Here is a 16,531-nt window from a genome sequence, read left to right on the forward strand (position 1 = left end):
TATATCACATATTTGTATTTGTATTATCAAGATCAACTATATGTCATGTATTTCTTTTTCTTTTTTTGAAACTTCATGTACTCCCTCCGTCTCCTTTTACATGTCCATTTTGACTTTTGACCAGTCAAATTGACTTTATTTTGACTGAAATTTACATGTATCAAATAATTGAGAAAAATTATCAAAATCATATCAATAGAATGTATATTTAGAGTTATTTTAATATGCAACTTTCAGATTTTAAAAATAATGAGTAGATAATTTGTAATGTTTAATCAAAAATTGGTCAATTTGACTCCTCGAAATGCAAAATGGACATGTAAAAAGGGACGGAGGGAGTATTGTTTTTGATCAATGCAATAAATTTGTCTAGAAATGAATTGTTTCATAAAAATCAAGAAAAATTTGTACAAGTTTTGTAAAATGAACATATAATTTTAAATGAAGAAAGTATTTGATCAATTTCTAAATTATATGTATGATCGGGATTCGTGTCAACTAGAATCCAGAAATTCTCCTAATTTTGGGTATAATAAATTTGAATTTTTGAACCAAACCTAATTCTTTGCATAGTACAACGAAAAATCAAATTTAAAATATGTGATTGAGTCGAACATTTCGAACTTTAATTTCGACTCGGCTAGGTCACTTTGTGCTTGCTTACTGAACATTTAGGCATGGATATCGGCATATCGCCCCCCGGACGCTTTTGAGTTCTGATTGTCCCTGTCCCTGTGATAAATAAAGAATTAAATAAATTTCTTGAATCTAAAAGGAATAATTTCCAAAGGCGGGAATAACAATTTCGACGGTGAAATTACATTCGCAACGGTATCTCTCGACAAAAAGCGCGAAATGTTCATGTACATAGAGATTCAAAAAATAAGATAAAAACGGCTAACAACTCGTGATCGTCAGTCCTGTCTCTCTCTCTCTCTCTCTCTCTCTCTCTCTCTCTCTCTCTCTCTCTCTCTCTCTCCCCCAACTGATTTCTATTAAATAGATCCAATTCGATGTCCGTTGCAAATCGTAACAGTTTACGAGTATAATTTAGGTTTCAATCTATCAATCATGTTGTATGTTTGTGTGTATATGTGCTTGCAATTCTGTGTGTCCGTTTGATTTTTTGATTTTGCCGCCCAATTGCACTTCAATTTCAGCTGTAATTGGATGAATTTCGAATTCTGGATTCATGAAAACCTAATTTACAATTTTTATTCGAGATATCTGTTTGCTCGCCCCGAAAATTACACGATTACAGAGACGAGTATGTAGTTTGATTTCAATAGTGTTGTTCAATTTTCGAACTTCAAACTATACAAGTACAGCTTTAAACTTATATTATCCACGTCTCCTAGGATGCTTCACATATTGCTGAAATTTGGATGTAATTTAGATTTGGACATGCGAAGCCTGATCTACGATTTCACTTTCGAGTTTCCGTTTTGTTTGCTTTAGAAATTAATGCAGGATTGTAGTGACGATTATATAGTTTCTCAAATTCTGTTTGAAGAGATTTTGAAGATTGTGTTGTATGTGTATAACTTTGAAGTTGATTTAATCATTCATCTGACTGTTTGAAAATTGAACATTAATATCTTGTGAATTACTGGCCGAAAACTACTCTATTGCGTTAGGTATCTGGAGATTGCTAATAAACGGTTGCTAATCCTTTTAAAAATGATCTTACATGAATTCTTCAATCCTACATGTTTGTGTAGTTGCTGTTGATCTGAATACTTACCTCTATCACTTCATTCATACATTTGAGAACCTCACTTGCTGATAAGCATGAGGAACAGAATCCAGATACATTATTTAGACTCAACTAATTGACTGGACGAGCTTCTTGAAAAGCAAAATATTGTTTCTTACTAGTTTTATTGATTTCTGTCCCATCTAAAACTTAATTCTTCCACTACATTGTACTCTAGAAAGCTTGAAGCAAGCCCCTTGTATATATTTTGGAATCAGGTATTATCGCTGAAGCTACAATGAGATGCAATTCGTGCTGGAGGGAACTAGAAGGGAAAGCTGTTAGCACCACTTGTGGTCACCTATTGTGTATCCTGATGATAAAGTAGTCCTATTTAAGAATTGAATTTGCTGATCATGCTAAGAATGATTTTATGATTTTGCTAATTATCATGCTAAGAATGCTACTGTCATATTCCTTAATAAGTTTAAAAGGTACCGAGGATGCCGGTAGGATTCTCAGCAGTGATGCAGCTTGCCCAATATGTGACCAAGTACTCTCTAAAAGGTAAGTAACTTCACTTAATTAAGTTTGAATTATACTGTGTAATTCTTTTGTTTTTCTTTCGAAAGATTTAGACTAAACTCACAGGAAATGATGGCCAGAACGGTTTGGAGAAGTTTTTAATTAGATAATCAGTATGCCTTATGCTGATTAGCTCTATCTTATTGTTTCCTTTGTCAGTCTTATGAGGCCTGTGGATGTAAATCCAAATGATGAGTGGATCAATGTAAGCAAGCTGCAAGCATGTAACATATAGCTCATTATATTTACAAGATGTTTTCTTCACATTATAAACCTCTGCACTTATGAATCATAATATTATTTTTGTAGTTCATGAACTATTCTACAGCATTCTGGTTAATGGTTTGCTCTTTCTTGTAGATGGCCATGGCTGGGATTAGTCCTCAAATACGTATCCTTTATTTCACATCGTATATATGTTGATAAAATTGTAAAAGTGTCTATCATCTGTAATATTAGCATTGGAGACTGAGACATATTACAGATTTGGACTTGGAGAAGGAAGGAAATACTTACAGCTAATGTTTTCAAATTTTACGATTGTTGTTAATACATAGCCAGTATAAAAATGATATTGAATTATGTTGCCTTTCCTTGATACGACACAAGTGATGAAAAGTGCATACAGAAGTGTGATGTTCTACATTGGGCAGAAGGAACTGGAGATGCAATTTAAGATGAACAGAATAGTGGCTCAGTGCCGACAAAAATGTGAAGCAATGCAAGAAAAATTCACAGAAAAATTGGAGCAAGTGCATACTGCATATCAGAAGATGGCAAAAAAGTGCCAGATGATGGAACAGGAAATGGAGAGTTTATCAAAAGACAAGCAGGAACTTCAGGAAAAATTCGCTGAGAAGTCCAGGTCAGTATCTTTTCAATTTTTCTCCGATTGTTAAAGCTTGAAATGTTATCTCAATCTTTTTATTTTTGTTGACAATTTATCACCTCTTTGCATGTGCCGTTAATATCTACCACCAGGCAAAAAAGAAAGCTTGATGAAATGTATGATCAGCTAAGATGCGAATACGAGTCAGTTAAAAGAACAGCAATTCAACCTGCTAACAATTTCTATTCCGGAACTGAACCTGATATGTTTGCAAGTCCAGCTAACATGATGCATAATAGGGATCCTCTCAGGAAAGGTAACTAGATTTGTTCTTTGTTACTGCATACTTTAGTATCTCAGTTTTTTATTCTTTCTGACTAATTCTTCTCCAGACATTTTGAAAGCATGAGCTAAATACTGTAAGCTCTGTTATTCTATACTTGATAAGCCTGAATTCTATAGCTAGCACAGGTCATATACTTGCCCAAAAAACATTAGATGACTTATTTTTTGCAGATTGGCCGCCTTACACTCCCGATACTCCAGGACCTCGAGAGGATATATGGCCTTCAGCAGCAAGACAGAATAGTTCTAATTCTGGTCCCTTTGATGTCTCTGCTGGCTCACCTGTAAAACAGTCAGCCGGGGTACCTGATTTTAGCAACAGAAGAGGTATTAATCGTACAGCATTTGGGGCTGGAGCGGGATCTGGAGCAGCAAATCCGTCAATGACATTAAGAAATCTCATCATTTCACCAATAAAGCGACCTCAACTCTCACGAAGTCGGCCTCAAATGTTCACGTAAGCTCTGGACCAAAACTGCTTGAATCTTGGCATTCGTTTCTGTACCATCATCAGATCTTTACTTTTCTTTCAGGCTGTAAAGAGGAGTAAACCTGAATGTGTGGATCAAACCTGGTAGTATGGAGCCACTTGGCCAGCAGTTCCTGTTCTTGTTTGCAGACCTGTGAAACAGATTGTGACCCCCTATGTTTGACTTGTACAGTAATATTCTTAGGAGTGAATCTGTATATGTCGATTAGACTTGGTACTTCTGAGCTTTCTGTTCTTTATTGCTTACCAGGCGAAATAGAATTGACCCACGTATGTTCTTAAACAGTTTGTATGTCTTAAAAGGCACTCGGTCTCCTTGTAATCAATCTGAAGCATTACACTGCATGCAGTATGATATGAACATCTGGATCTTACATGTACAATGTTAAATTTGACAAAACTGCTCAAAACACAAACTCCAGTGAACATGTAGTTGAGTTTGGTCATGAGCTATAGTAACTGACAGTAAAAAATAAATAATAATAATTCTTGGTATCCTTCCATACGATCTTCTTCTTTAATTGGAAAATTCAAATTTCAAACTCAATGTCTCTCCTCTCTCAGTATTTCTCTTTTCCATAAGGTAAAGTAGGCGGTTTGGGCGGTTTGGAGGGTCTAAATCAAACCAAACCGAAATAATCGGTTTTTTAAAATCTCAATCCAAAACCAAACCATTATGTTTAAAATCCAAACCAAACCAATCCGTTTAAAACGGTTCGGTTCGGTTTGGTTTCGGTTTAAACCGTTTTTTATATGTAAAACAAAGTTAGCAACAAAATTAAATTTTAACATGAAAAATAAGGAATGAAAAATTCAATTATATTTTTTATTTAATCATATTTAAAGAGGATACAAGAATATATTAGCTTGACAAATAAAAAGAGACGGAAGAAAATAAAAAAAAATGTGATTTGTATACTTTTATATAAAATATAAATAAAAATAATGGAAACATAATACATACATCAAAATTAATATCATAAAATAGAATAAATGATAGTTTCAAAAAAAATAAAAATAGAATAAATGATATTTTTAAAGAAAATCTTTACTAAGATACCTTTTATATGTTTAAGATTTTACATTTTTCTGTAGATTATAGTTTTATTTTTAATAATACATTATTAGTACATGTATATTAATGTTTAAATCTACACATTCGGTTCGGTTCGGATTTATCGGTTGGTTTAATGGTAAAAACTGAAACCAAACCGAAATAATTCGGTTTTTATAATTTGAAACCATAACCAAACCAAACCGTTATTAAACCGTTAAATTCGGTTTGGACGGATTGGATCGGCCGGTTTGGAGAATTTTTGCTCACCCGTGATGTAAAGGATACACAAAAGCAGTAGCCAGTAAGGATACAACAGAAACACCAACTTTTGCCTATGCTGAATTTATAAATTGACTTTTGTGATTCCACTAAGAGAGTATGTGTAACATATAGTGTGGATTACATGATTCTCTATTTCCAAATAATTTTAAATAAATTAATATTGTCACAAAAAAAACCCCTACATGATTCTTTAGTATCAAAAAAATCAATTGCACGATCGACAAAAAAAAGGAAGTAATATAAAGATTCAACTGTGCTCAATATCTCTGTTTATATACTGATCAAGGTGCCGGAATGTGCGCAGTTGCTGCTAACTCGACTAGCTTTTTCCCCTCAAGATTGGAAACGAGTTCCATGGATATAAAGTGTTTTGGAAGATCATCAAACTCAGCTTCCTTGAAATTGTAAGTTGACTGAAGTTTTCTTGCTTCAGATTCAGCAACTTCAGCTTCCCCGAGTAGGATTTCACCCTCTTCAACATCACCTAACTGCAATGCGGCTGACTTCTCGGAAGTGGCAGCACCTGCTATGAGCAGTAGAATCTGAAATCTAGTCATTGCCAGTTCTTTTTCCTTGGACAAAAGATGAGCTTCAGTATCCTGCAATCTGTTAACAGTGTCTAAAATCTCTCCCTCGAACTTCCCAAGCTCTGACAATGCCCCCTCCATTTTTGTTTGTATACCTTCCTTTTCAACACAAAGTGCCTTAACCTCAGCAGCTAGCCGTGCTGCTTCCTTAAAATTTCTTACACTAGCAGCAACTTTCTTTTCTGCTTCAAGTTCTGGAATTCTTTTGTCTATGAACAGAAGCCTCTGCTTAAAGGATTCAATTTCCTGCTGGATGCTTGTTTTTGTTGTAGATAACTCCTGAACATAGTAAAAGATAAACGTTGTGAAGGTATAGTCTCGTCTAATTAGCAACTAACATGAACATACTTTCACAAAATTTTCAGACTGATAGCAATATAGCATCACCTGTTACTTGTTATGTATCTGCTTTAATTTCAAGGAAAAGAAGGGCAATTCTGTTGAGAAATATTGCCAGTGTCGTATTTTTATTATTATCTTCTTTATCTACTGTTTTTTACGTCGACTTGGATGATTCCTATTTAAGCTCCTTCTTTAAATGGCTTAGATTTACTCAGATAAAAATCAAAAGAGGCAAGATAATATCTTGCACCGACACCAATTTATACTCACGTTGTAAAAAAAGCTTTCGCATTCCCTCTTTTCCCAGATACTATAATTCGATTCCCAACCTCTTTTCCCAGATTCTATAATGCAGTTCTCAGATTTTAGTCCCAATTATATCAATCCAATAAATGTGGTCAACATGAGTGATGAGTATTATATAGTCTATTATTTTGGGAGGTCTATAAATAATGGACTTGCTGCAGAAAGGTTTTATTCCACCATTGACATATTAATTACGGAACATATTACTCGTTCTCTGTATCATGGGAAAGACTGCTTGTCACTTAAATAACATAGGCCATCCCTAGAGGGAAACATTCAAGTCATGTGATTTCATGACTTTTTTGAGCTTAAAAAAATATAGAGATCAGAGTGCGAAGCTTTAACCAATTTACAGTTCACTTACATCTTTTAAATGATTTATTCAATTTTGACCTTGCTAAATCCAGTTAACTAAACATATGCATATGCATTAGTTTATGGAACGTACTGGCAAAAATCTGGAAAAGCGGCAAAACAATAGAAGCAGCAAATTGGACAAGACTTTTGTGAAAATACATATAACATATATTTTGTGTATGGAAAAGAAGTATATCCAACAGGTCAAAACTCCAAAGCAATAAGCAGAACTAACCTGTAGAGAAGCTCTCCCATTTGATATATCTTGTTTAAGCATTTGCACATCTTCAGTAAGTTTGTCCCCTGTCTTGGCAAGCATCAGTTTATGTTCCCTAGTTCTCAAAATGAATTGTATCAATTTTTTCCGCAACACAGCAACTTCTTGGTACATGTTTGCTTCATCAGCAGAGGTCTTGGCAAGGTTTTGAATCTTCGCTGCCCTGCCTTGTTCCTGAGAGAAGCATTCATCAACCTCTTCCTTTTTTCTAGATAATGATTCATTCTGCAACTCCATCTGTGACAACTCCGACAGCAAATTGTTATATTTTGCGTTGATGCTTGACTGAGCCTCCTGAAAGCTAGAGACTGCATTGGTAATCCTTTTTTCAACTTTTTCAATGCTAGACTCATTTTCTTTTATTTCTGATTCTTTTTGTTTCACTAAAGCAAGTAGTCTTTCCAATTCATCTGTCAACACTTCTTTTTCTCTATGAAGAATTTCTAACTCTCTCTTCTCATCCTCAACTAAATGATCAACAGATTCATTTAATGCCAGTCTTGCCTCATTCACAATAAATGATTCAGCATCCAGTTCCATCCTTTTGACTTCTGCCAGTTCAACTGATGAATCCCATTGGTTTATTTCTTTTGAAGACATAAGCTCTGCATTCCTTAGGACCAAATCGGCATCTTTTGCAGCATCCTAACAGAGAGAGCATTGATTCAGGGATCTAAATTCTGTTTATACTTAAGTTTTGTAAAATCGAACCTGAGTTGTATTATATAGATGGAAGAGCATGATGTCCATAGCGTAACTTATCTCGGCACATAATTACATAATACATTTAGTAATTATAATTTCTACTTAGCACAGGAACTGAGGAACCTGGTAACTGCATTTATCTACCCGCCCACTGCCCCCCACCCCCCCCACCCCGGGCCAAAAAAAAAAAAAAATTAAATTAAATGCACATGATATTCAGTAAAGGAGATTTAATTAAATTATTCACCACAAGTGACACCTATTAATTTTCCATATGCATAATGTTAATCAAATGTAGAAGATCTATGACACCAGTACATTATCGCACACCAATATACCATAGAGATGTATCACAAGCTATGATCATGATAAATATTTGGCTAATAATTTTAGTTCTAATTAGGTTACTCTGGAGAGAATTTGTCGACTTTAACAATCTTGATCTGTATATTTCATAACACAAATACAAGGCACACATGTAACATGTTTTACGTAAATGATAAAATAGAAAATTACGTGTTCTCTTTTTATTTTTTTTGATCACATTCTTTCTGCGCTGAGCTCATAAATTGTTATTGGGCTAAATACAATACAAAAGACCAAGAACTAGTTTTTAGCAATAAATTTTTTTGTACTTAATAAACCTTGTACAATGTAATCCAATATTGCGTCAAGACTCAAGACTCTTCGTTCTCCTTCTAAAGGGTTCAAAAGTTGCATAAATCAGCATAATCTTTGTTAAAGTGAACCTTGAATATCTTAACTAAATTAGCAATAACACAAAATTCTGCAAGTACTCACCATAGAGAACCTTTGCAGCAAAGAAACACATTCCTCCTCAGCTGCGATCTGAAGATCAAGAACTCCCTGCATCTTAACATCAACTGCATCACACTCTGCATCAGCATCCCTTAATGCAACCGCCAACATTTCCTTTTCAGAATCTGCAGAAGCAAGACTATCACTAAGCCTATCAGCCATCTCGAAATCCTCAGCCTCACAAGCTTCTTCCAACTGCCTCTCCAATTCCCTATACTTCGTAGAGGCCATACTCAAATCCTCAGCAGCTTTTCGCCGCCTCCTAATACATTCCTTCCTCATTTGCGATACAGAATCAACACGTTCCCTCGCACGCTTCAAATTCTCCATAATCTCACTCCTAATTTTCTCGAATCTCCGCTCAATTGAACAATCCTCACTCTTCCTATCCTCCTCTTCTCCAATTGTATCAACATCAGGCTTCTCCCCTCCGTCTCGAACCAAACCATTGTCAACATCAGGCTTCTCGCCTACGTCTCGAACCAAATCATTATCAACATCAGGCTTCTCCCCCATATCTTGAACCATATTACTATCAACAACCGTTCTCGCTATCGCCTCTACTTCCCGATCACGATTCTCAACTTCACTAATCCTAATTTCCTCCTCCGGCACCGAAGAACTCCGAGCCGTGACAACCGAGTCAACCACCGAGTCAAGATCATCCTTCTTGTAACCGATCCGCAATCCAGCAGCTCGCTTCTTCTTCCTCGTATTCGAAACTTGTCGAGTAATCGACTTAGTAATAATCGGCGCAGTGGCCACAATCGGCGAAGGTTCCGCTAGGGTTTGCTGAATCTGCGGAGTAACCAGAGTGAGATCGGAGAATAAATTCTCATCGAGAGGCTGAGAAGCCAACTCCGGCGCCGGAGGATCCGTCGGCTCCGGTTGATGATTCTGGTGGTGTTTGGAATCATAAGAACTGTTATCGATAGGAGTAGATTGTTGAGTTGATGAAGGTGGGAGTGAGGGTTGAGAGGGATCGAATAGCACCATTCCTTCGAACAATGAGTCCATGTCGTCCGACTCCATAGTCTTCGATTCAACTAGTGCTGCTGATTAGTGATGTTGTGTAGTGTGTTTGATACAAGTGTTTTTTAGCGATTCAATATCTTCAAGCCTTTTGTTTTGTTTTTTAAGTCATCAGGGAGGGAGGACTGAGGAGGAGGGATAAATATCAAATAGGTGACTCGTTTCGTCCAAATGTATCAATTGAGTTACTGATTTCCAAATTGACTCAAATTAGACACTCATTAGAAAAATTTGTATCAAAATTATAACTCTATCGTTATTCGAAATTTTAAAAGTAATATATATTAAGTTTCGCACATTTTTTATGAATGGTATTACATATAAATGAAAGATTCTGAGTTCTAGTATTTTAGATAATATTTTTAGATTTTTAAAAATTTATCTTCTATTTATTTTTATTTAAATCAAATAAAACAATCAAAAAATTAAAAATAAATAGTTGATAGAATTTTAAAAATTTAAATATATTAGCGAAAATAGTAGGACTCAGAATCTTTCATTTGGATGTAATACCATTCATAAAAAATGTGTGAAACTCAATATATAATACTTTCAAAATTTCGACTAACGATAGAGTGATATTTTTGATATAAATTTTTCTAATGAGTGTCTAATTTGAGTCAATTTGGAAAGCAGTAACTCAATTGATATATTTGGACGAAACGAATCACCTATTTGATATTTTTCCCCTGAGGAGGATGGTTGAATCTTGTGTATAATTCTCCTGTTGCTGTAACAACTAACAATTCATTAACCGCACCTCAAAACGGGTACTCTTCCGGTATATGAATTTTTAACTATTTTGTTAAAAACAATATGAGGCGTTAATTATCTAAATTATTAAAATACATAATATATCTATTAAGAATATCATAATTGATATTCTAAAAAACACGTTAGTGCCCGTTTGGGTGAATCGATATGTAAGACACTTCGATTTTGTATTAAATGGATGATAAAGTATTTTTGAAAATAAACTGTCATTAAGTGAAATAAACTCTGGAAATGGTACTAGTCTTCTATTTTCTTTAATTTGAAATAGTATTATTTAATGATATAATCAAAAATATTTTTAAAATATTAAAATTTTATTTTAATTATATTAATATGATAACTAAATATTTAAATATATATATTTTTTAATCTGCTTACTGATCCGTTTAACATTCTGCTTAGAGCATCCTCACACCAATTAAAATTTATTTGTACATTTTATAATAGTGATCGCCACGCATAGTTTTGGTTTTTAACTTTCCTGTAATACGATTAGGAATTCGATTTGTTAGGTATGTCATATGAGTCGCATAAATTATTGATACTGGTTTGATTTTATAACCAAAACTGAATAGTTCAGTTTCCGAATTTTAAAACTATAACCAAACCAAACATTGTCTGCCTTGTCCTTGCTTAGTTGCTTAGCAACACACAGACCGTGGCTTTTGCATGTGAAATGTCCCAGTACAGCTTGCTTCAATATTATTATCTGATCCGAGTGTTAATACTATATGCATTAGTTGTTTTCTCTTTAAAATGATTAGTTCTCTTTCGGTCGGTGTTTCAGTTTATGCCCTTCCCTGGTGTAAACCACGTTACACTGCATCAATCATCATCTTATAATACATATCAAGATTTAGAGTCCTCAGATGTAGCCTGTGACAGCCATACATGGCAGATCTTACCAGTGGGGATGATGGGACATACACCGATCTATGTCTGATGCAGTCCCAGCCAAGAATGGGTTGTCGAAAGTGACTACTATAGTTAATCATACAATCCGTCAATTTAATATATGTAAATCAAAACTTAGCACTTTATAGCTACATACATCCTGTGGAAATCCATCTCTCATCTTTCTAATTCACGAGAAAAATGAAATAAACTATTAATTGGTATTAAATAACAAATCATCATTTTTTCTATGTTTTAGACCGGGTATGTAAGATACAATGAAGGCATAACTACAAATAGATATATAAATATGACACAAACAGCATGTCTCCCGCTGCCACGGGTATGTACCTCAACTTACTTGGAGTCCTCCACAACAATGTCCTTCAGAGGTGTGTGATCAACTCCTTCCTTCAGTAGTCTAAACTCTTCTTCTGTCAAACTGTTTTTTATATGGGAAGAATTTCTTGCATTGGCCTGCTTTTCAAGCTCGACTGCCCAGCTATAAATGATCATGCCAGCAATGGCAATCACCATCCCCATGATGTTCTTGAATGTGAGGGCTGAATCAAATAGCACCCAACCCAGAGTTAGGACGCATACTGTTTTCATATGACCTAAAACCTGGAAAGAAACTGCTGAGAATCGCCCGATGCATAGATATTGGCTTATATTGCAGAAGACGGCCAGGGAGCATGAAAGGATTAGAAATAACTGCATAAATGGTTCAAGAGATTCAATCCACGTTACCATAATTCAGAAGAAGTATGTACCCAGAATAATTAAAAGTGAGCACTTACAGCAAACCCATAAGACACATTGTAGTTCAGTAGAGATTTCCCACTAAGGCTGTAGTCAACAAAGGGACCAAAGATTAACAAAGAGATGGCCTGAATTGGAGCTGTCTTGCTTAACAGTTCAAAAGATCCAATTGAGTACTTCTTCTGCAGCGAACCTATAGACTGCATCAAACAAATATTGCCAAGTCAGTAATCTGGTGGCCCTATAGACTGCACTTGAACTGTAATGTTTTCAAGAAAAAAGGGACATACTGAACACATGTGGTCAGTGATCACATTATTTTTGGTGGTTGGTAGGAGTTTCACAAAATTTATATAATTTATTGACATACACAATCATTGCTCTAAAATATTTCCGCATCAATTGTTTTTTCTTTTTTTACAGAGACAAGTAAAAAGGTATCTTCATATACACCCTTTCGCCAATTCTCTGCACAAGAAATACATCCAGACAAATCTTCCTTTCGAAATTTCGTAGGTGGGATCTGAAATTCTAATATATGGAAGCCAAGTGAGATGCTAGGGTTTTGACACACAGTTGTTGATAATCCTAAATTTCGTAGTAAATTCAGTATATTAGCTCAGCAAAAAAGTTATATGCTATTTAGGCTTCTATTCCAAATGTACGCAGGTGCAATGAATATTTTGGTCTATAGTTTCTATAAGCCACGTAAGTCGTAAGGTACTGTAAAACATTACTGCATAGATACATGAGAATATTAGAGAACTATACATAAAAATACACAGATTAAACATTATTAATATGATTCAGAATGTAAATTGTCTATAATTAGAGAGATCATCTAAGAACAATATCATCCTGTTTATACATATATTTTCATACAACCTTTCACTTGGGATTGGGTTATAGCAGGGAGGGAAAGGCAAAGGCCTAATTCGAGAACAAACAGATGAAAAAAATATGATTTGTTGTACCATTGTCAACATTCATACTGTAAAGAATCAAGGCCATCAAGAAATATTTACAAGAAAAACTGAAAAAGTAAGAAGATATGGTCAATTAGTACTATATATTCAACATTTACATGATCCCCGCAAACAACATATATAAGTGTATATTTCAACTCGACAATTAGATGCTATTATAGATAGAGAGATGTGTAAATGTACTCACAATTTGTTGCAACGATGTAGACAGGACTGCCACACAAGCACAAATAAAACCTTTGGCATTAACTTTCACATCAGTTACTGTGCAAACTCCCACACCTATTACAACAACCACAACTGCCATTTTTACCTCCCTCGTGTAATGCTTATTATGAATAATCCATTCCATAATGCAGACCACAGGAATCATGCTCAGTTTTGAGATCTGAACCAAAAACAGTTATTATTATCTCTGTCTCAAGGTATCTCAAGATAAAATCAATATGCATCAACACGACAGAAAACACAAATAAAGAGATATAGAAGAATTCGTACTTGGTAAAACCCAACAGAGTTGAGCATGAGACTGAAGTTCATGCCTGTGATGGACATGTTAGCAACAATCGAAAACCAAAGAAGCTCCCACAAAGGAACATGCTTCGAGGCAGAGAAACCTGAAGCATTTGATACAGCTCCAACCAGTGCAGTTACCAAAAAGTGGCACCCAGTTAAGGTAGTTGCTGCAAAACAGAAATAATTATAAAAAATCTAGGAAGGAAAGAGTACAGGAGTGGTAACGAACAAAAAGCTAGTGCAATCCCTGGTCAGAAACTTTTACATCTAGATGTAAGAGACAACATAGACACTGATTAAAAACTTCCCATTTATCCAGATGTCAAAAGGATGCAATTAAGTTGTTTTGGAATTCTGTATGAAAATTTGACCTCTTCTAGTTCATTGTAATTCACCTCAATATTGCCGAAGGTCAAGCATAGACTAGCATATCTAATAACGAAAAGCAATCATGCATGATCATAAGTTGTCTGCAGCAGTCCAACAATAATATGTAGACCGGTTAAGCGAAAAAAAATAACAAAATAAAATTCTAGGCCGAGAGCAAGACAGTGATGTTATACAAAATACAAGCTGATAACCAATTAAGCATTACAGAGCCATATATGCAAAGAAGAAGATAACGATGATAAGATTAAAGCCTCCAACACTACAATACAAATTAAACAGATCCAGCTTAAACTCTATGGTATCCGCACAATAAAAACTGATAATAACATCTGCATCATGAAGATATTGACATCTTAACTCAATGAATCAATCAAGTAATAACCAAATACTGATCCAAAAGGCTCAAATCATATACAATGAAATTAAGGTAAAAACAAACCATACAAACACAACAAAGCAAAACAAAGTCGAAAACTAACCAAAAGTGAAACCATAGCCACCAGAAGACATGAGTTGCTTGTTGGCCATAATAATCCCAACAGAACTAACAATGTTCATCCCCCAAGCTCCCACATCAGAAACCCCTGATTTCTTCTCCCCCTCCATCCTCTTAAATTTCTTCACTTTCTCAATCTTGTTTACTCACACCCCACCTCTTAAAGTGAAGGAACAGCCCTATCAAAAATCACAAACAAAAAGATCCAGATCTCTCTCACACACAACCCAATTGCAAGCTGTGTGCAATCAAGATTAAGTAAAGATTCAATCTTTACTCTCTCCCAAGTGTTTTACAAGAAAAGGGCATGTGGGCTTTGAGTGAGTGTGTGTATAAATAGAGAGAGATGTGTAATTGACGGTGGGAGAGATCTAACGGAGAGAGAGATTTTACAGAATTGGAGAATTGGGGTTTGATTAAACTGTGACAGCTCTCCCCCCTTTGTTTTCTTGATTGTTTATATGTATTTGTGTGTGTATATATACATGAATATTTACACTCTCACCTATTCACCTCGGTGTTTTCACTGCTCCTCCGGCCTGGCTCGCGCTTCTTGTCCCAATAGTCCAATACGACAGATATTGGTTTCTTAGAATTTTCTTACCACGAAAAGTATATCTCGGATATAAAACTTATTAACTTCTAATATAACGAGAAGCAAGTATGAACAATAGCTATGGAAACTCCATTAGAGAGAACTGTATTTACACTATAATAGAATGTATCTTGCTTAGAGCATACAATGACCCTGAAGGTCTATTTATACTAATGCATCATTCTCACAGAATCAGTTACAGACATAAGGCTGTGTTTGGCTAAATGGTAACTTCAGCTTATTATTAACTGAAGCCTTGACTAATAACTGAAGCCTTGACTGAAGTCAACGCTTTAGCTTTGCCAATCTCATTAGCCTCCCCTTTAACATGAGTCTGATCCAGATTATCTGAAGTTTGTACCATTACTGCAGCAAGCCCCCCACAAACAGAAGATGGAACAAAAAATGTAATGCCCATCTTTGAAGAACAAGACCAATGTGGTACTTTGCCAAGACCCTTTGTAAGAATGTCTGCAACGTTGTCCTTTGTAGAAATCTGAAAGACTGCAACCAATCCAGAGGAAATCTTCTCACGCAGAAAATGACAATCAAGCTCAATGTGCTTGGTACGGGCATGATACACGGGATTGGCAGCAAGATCCAAAGCTGATTTGTTATCGCAATACAAAGTTACAGACTTTGAAATATTAAGTCCAAGTTCAGCTAGAAGGCTTTTAAGCCAAATCACTTCACAAGACGCATCAGCAAGCGCCCTGTACTCAGCTTCACATGTACTTTTAGATGTTAAGGACTGCTTCTTTGACCTCCAGGAAATAGCAGTAGGGCCAAGCAAAAAACAATATCCACCAACTGACTTACGATCACCAGGATCACCTCCCCAATCACTATCACTAAAGCCTTGAAAAGTCAAATCAGAATTGGCAGGGAAAAACAAACCATGATGAGAAGTATGCTTCAAATAACGAAGCACTCGTTCAACTGCAACCAAATGAGCCTGTCTGGGAGCATGGAGAAACTGACTAAGTAACTGGACAGAAAAAGATATATCTGGCCTAGAAGAAGTCAAATACAAAAGCTTTCCCACCAATGCTCGATAGAAAGTAGCTGTAGGAAGTAATGGTCCTGAGAGATCATTGTCATACAGCTTTATGTTGGGATCCAAAGGCACTGATAAAGGCTTACTGTCCTCCATATTAGCAGACTTTAACAGATCAACAACAAATTTATGTTGACTCAAAAACAAACCTTGAGCATTTCGGAAAACCTCAAGGCCCAAATAGAATTTAACTGGCCCCAAATCCTTAATACTGAACCTGTTATGCAGCAAGTCTTTCAATCCTTGAATTAACCCAAAATCATTTCCAGACAACAAAATGTCATCCACATAAACCACAACTGCCACAAAACTATTTCCAGAAGTAAAAGTAAACAAGGAATGATCAAGAAGA

The 16,531-nt window shown here is 35.4% G+C and overlaps 3 protein-coding genes across 8 annotated transcripts; 1 reads left to right on the forward strand and 2 right to left on the reverse strand.

Moving 5' to 3' along the window:
- The first annotated feature begins 729 nt into the window (after positions 1 to 729).
- Positions 730 to 4,321, forward strand: LOC108217961 (E3 ubiquitin-protein ligase CCNB1IP1 homolog). 5 transcript variants are annotated; one of them, XM_017390874.2, is made up of 9 exons: positions 730 to 913; positions 1,975 to 2,064; positions 2,191 to 2,263; positions 2,441 to 2,486; positions 2,642 to 2,672; positions 2,891 to 3,146; positions 3,263 to 3,426; positions 3,627 to 3,912; positions 3,989 to 4,316. In XM_017390874.2, the coding sequence occupies exons 2-9, from the start codon at positions 1,995 to 1,997 to the stop codon at positions 3,993 to 3,995; spliced, it is 933 nt and encodes a 310-aa protein (XP_017246363.1). In that variant the 5' UTR covers positions 730 to 913; positions 1,975 to 1,994; the 3' UTR covers positions 3,996 to 4,316. The 5 variants fall into 5 exon arrangements, with proteins under 5 accessions (XP_017246363.1, XP_063947337.1, XP_017246366.1 ...); XM_017390877.2 differs by lacking the exon at positions 730 to 913 and having other exon boundaries at positions 963 to 2,064; positions 3,657 to 3,912; positions 3,989 to 4,321; XM_064091266.1 differs by lacking the exon at positions 730 to 913 and having other exon boundaries at positions 965 to 2,064; positions 3,989 to 4,315.
- Positions 4,322 to 5,424: 1,103 nt separating this feature from the next.
- LOC108219055 (uncharacterized) lies at positions 5,425 to 9,825 on the reverse strand. The gene is made up of 3 exons (XM_064091750.1): positions 8,660 to 9,825; positions 7,112 to 7,798; positions 5,425 to 6,150 (listed from the first exon to the last, which is right to left on the reverse strand). Exons 1-3 carry the CDS (start codon positions 9,707 to 9,709, stop codon positions 5,566 to 5,568), a joined length of 2,322 nt encoding a protein of 773 aa, XP_063947820.1. The 5' UTR covers positions 9,710 to 9,825; the 3' UTR covers positions 5,425 to 5,565.
- A 1,754-nt stretch (positions 9,826 to 11,579) lies between these two features.
- Positions 11,580 to 15,259, reverse strand: LOC108219360 (UDP-rhamnose/UDP-galactose transporter 1). Of its 2 annotated transcripts, none has more exons than XM_017392773.2 (6): positions 15,033 to 15,259; positions 14,511 to 14,706; positions 13,624 to 13,808; positions 13,313 to 13,513; positions 12,178 to 12,339; positions 11,580 to 12,091 (listed from the first exon to the last, which is right to left on the reverse strand). In XM_017392773.2, exons 2-6 carry the CDS (start codon positions 14,635 to 14,637, stop codon positions 11,735 to 11,737), a joined length of 1,032 nt encoding a protein of 343 aa, XP_017248262.1. In that variant the 5' UTR covers positions 14,638 to 14,706; positions 15,033 to 15,259; the 3' UTR covers positions 11,580 to 11,734. The 2 variants fall into 2 exon arrangements, with proteins under 2 accessions (XP_017248262.1, XP_017248261.1); XM_017392772.2 differs by having other exon boundaries at positions 14,511 to 14,765.
- Positions 15,260 to 16,531: the final 1,272 nt, after the last annotated feature.

Source organism: Daucus carota, chromosome 4 (genome assembly GCF_001625215.2).
Source record: "Daucus carota subsp. sativus chromosome 4, DH1 v3.0, whole genome shotgun sequence".
Lineage (NCBI taxonomy): Eukaryota > Viridiplantae > Streptophyta > Magnoliopsida > Apiales > Apiaceae > Daucus > Daucus carota.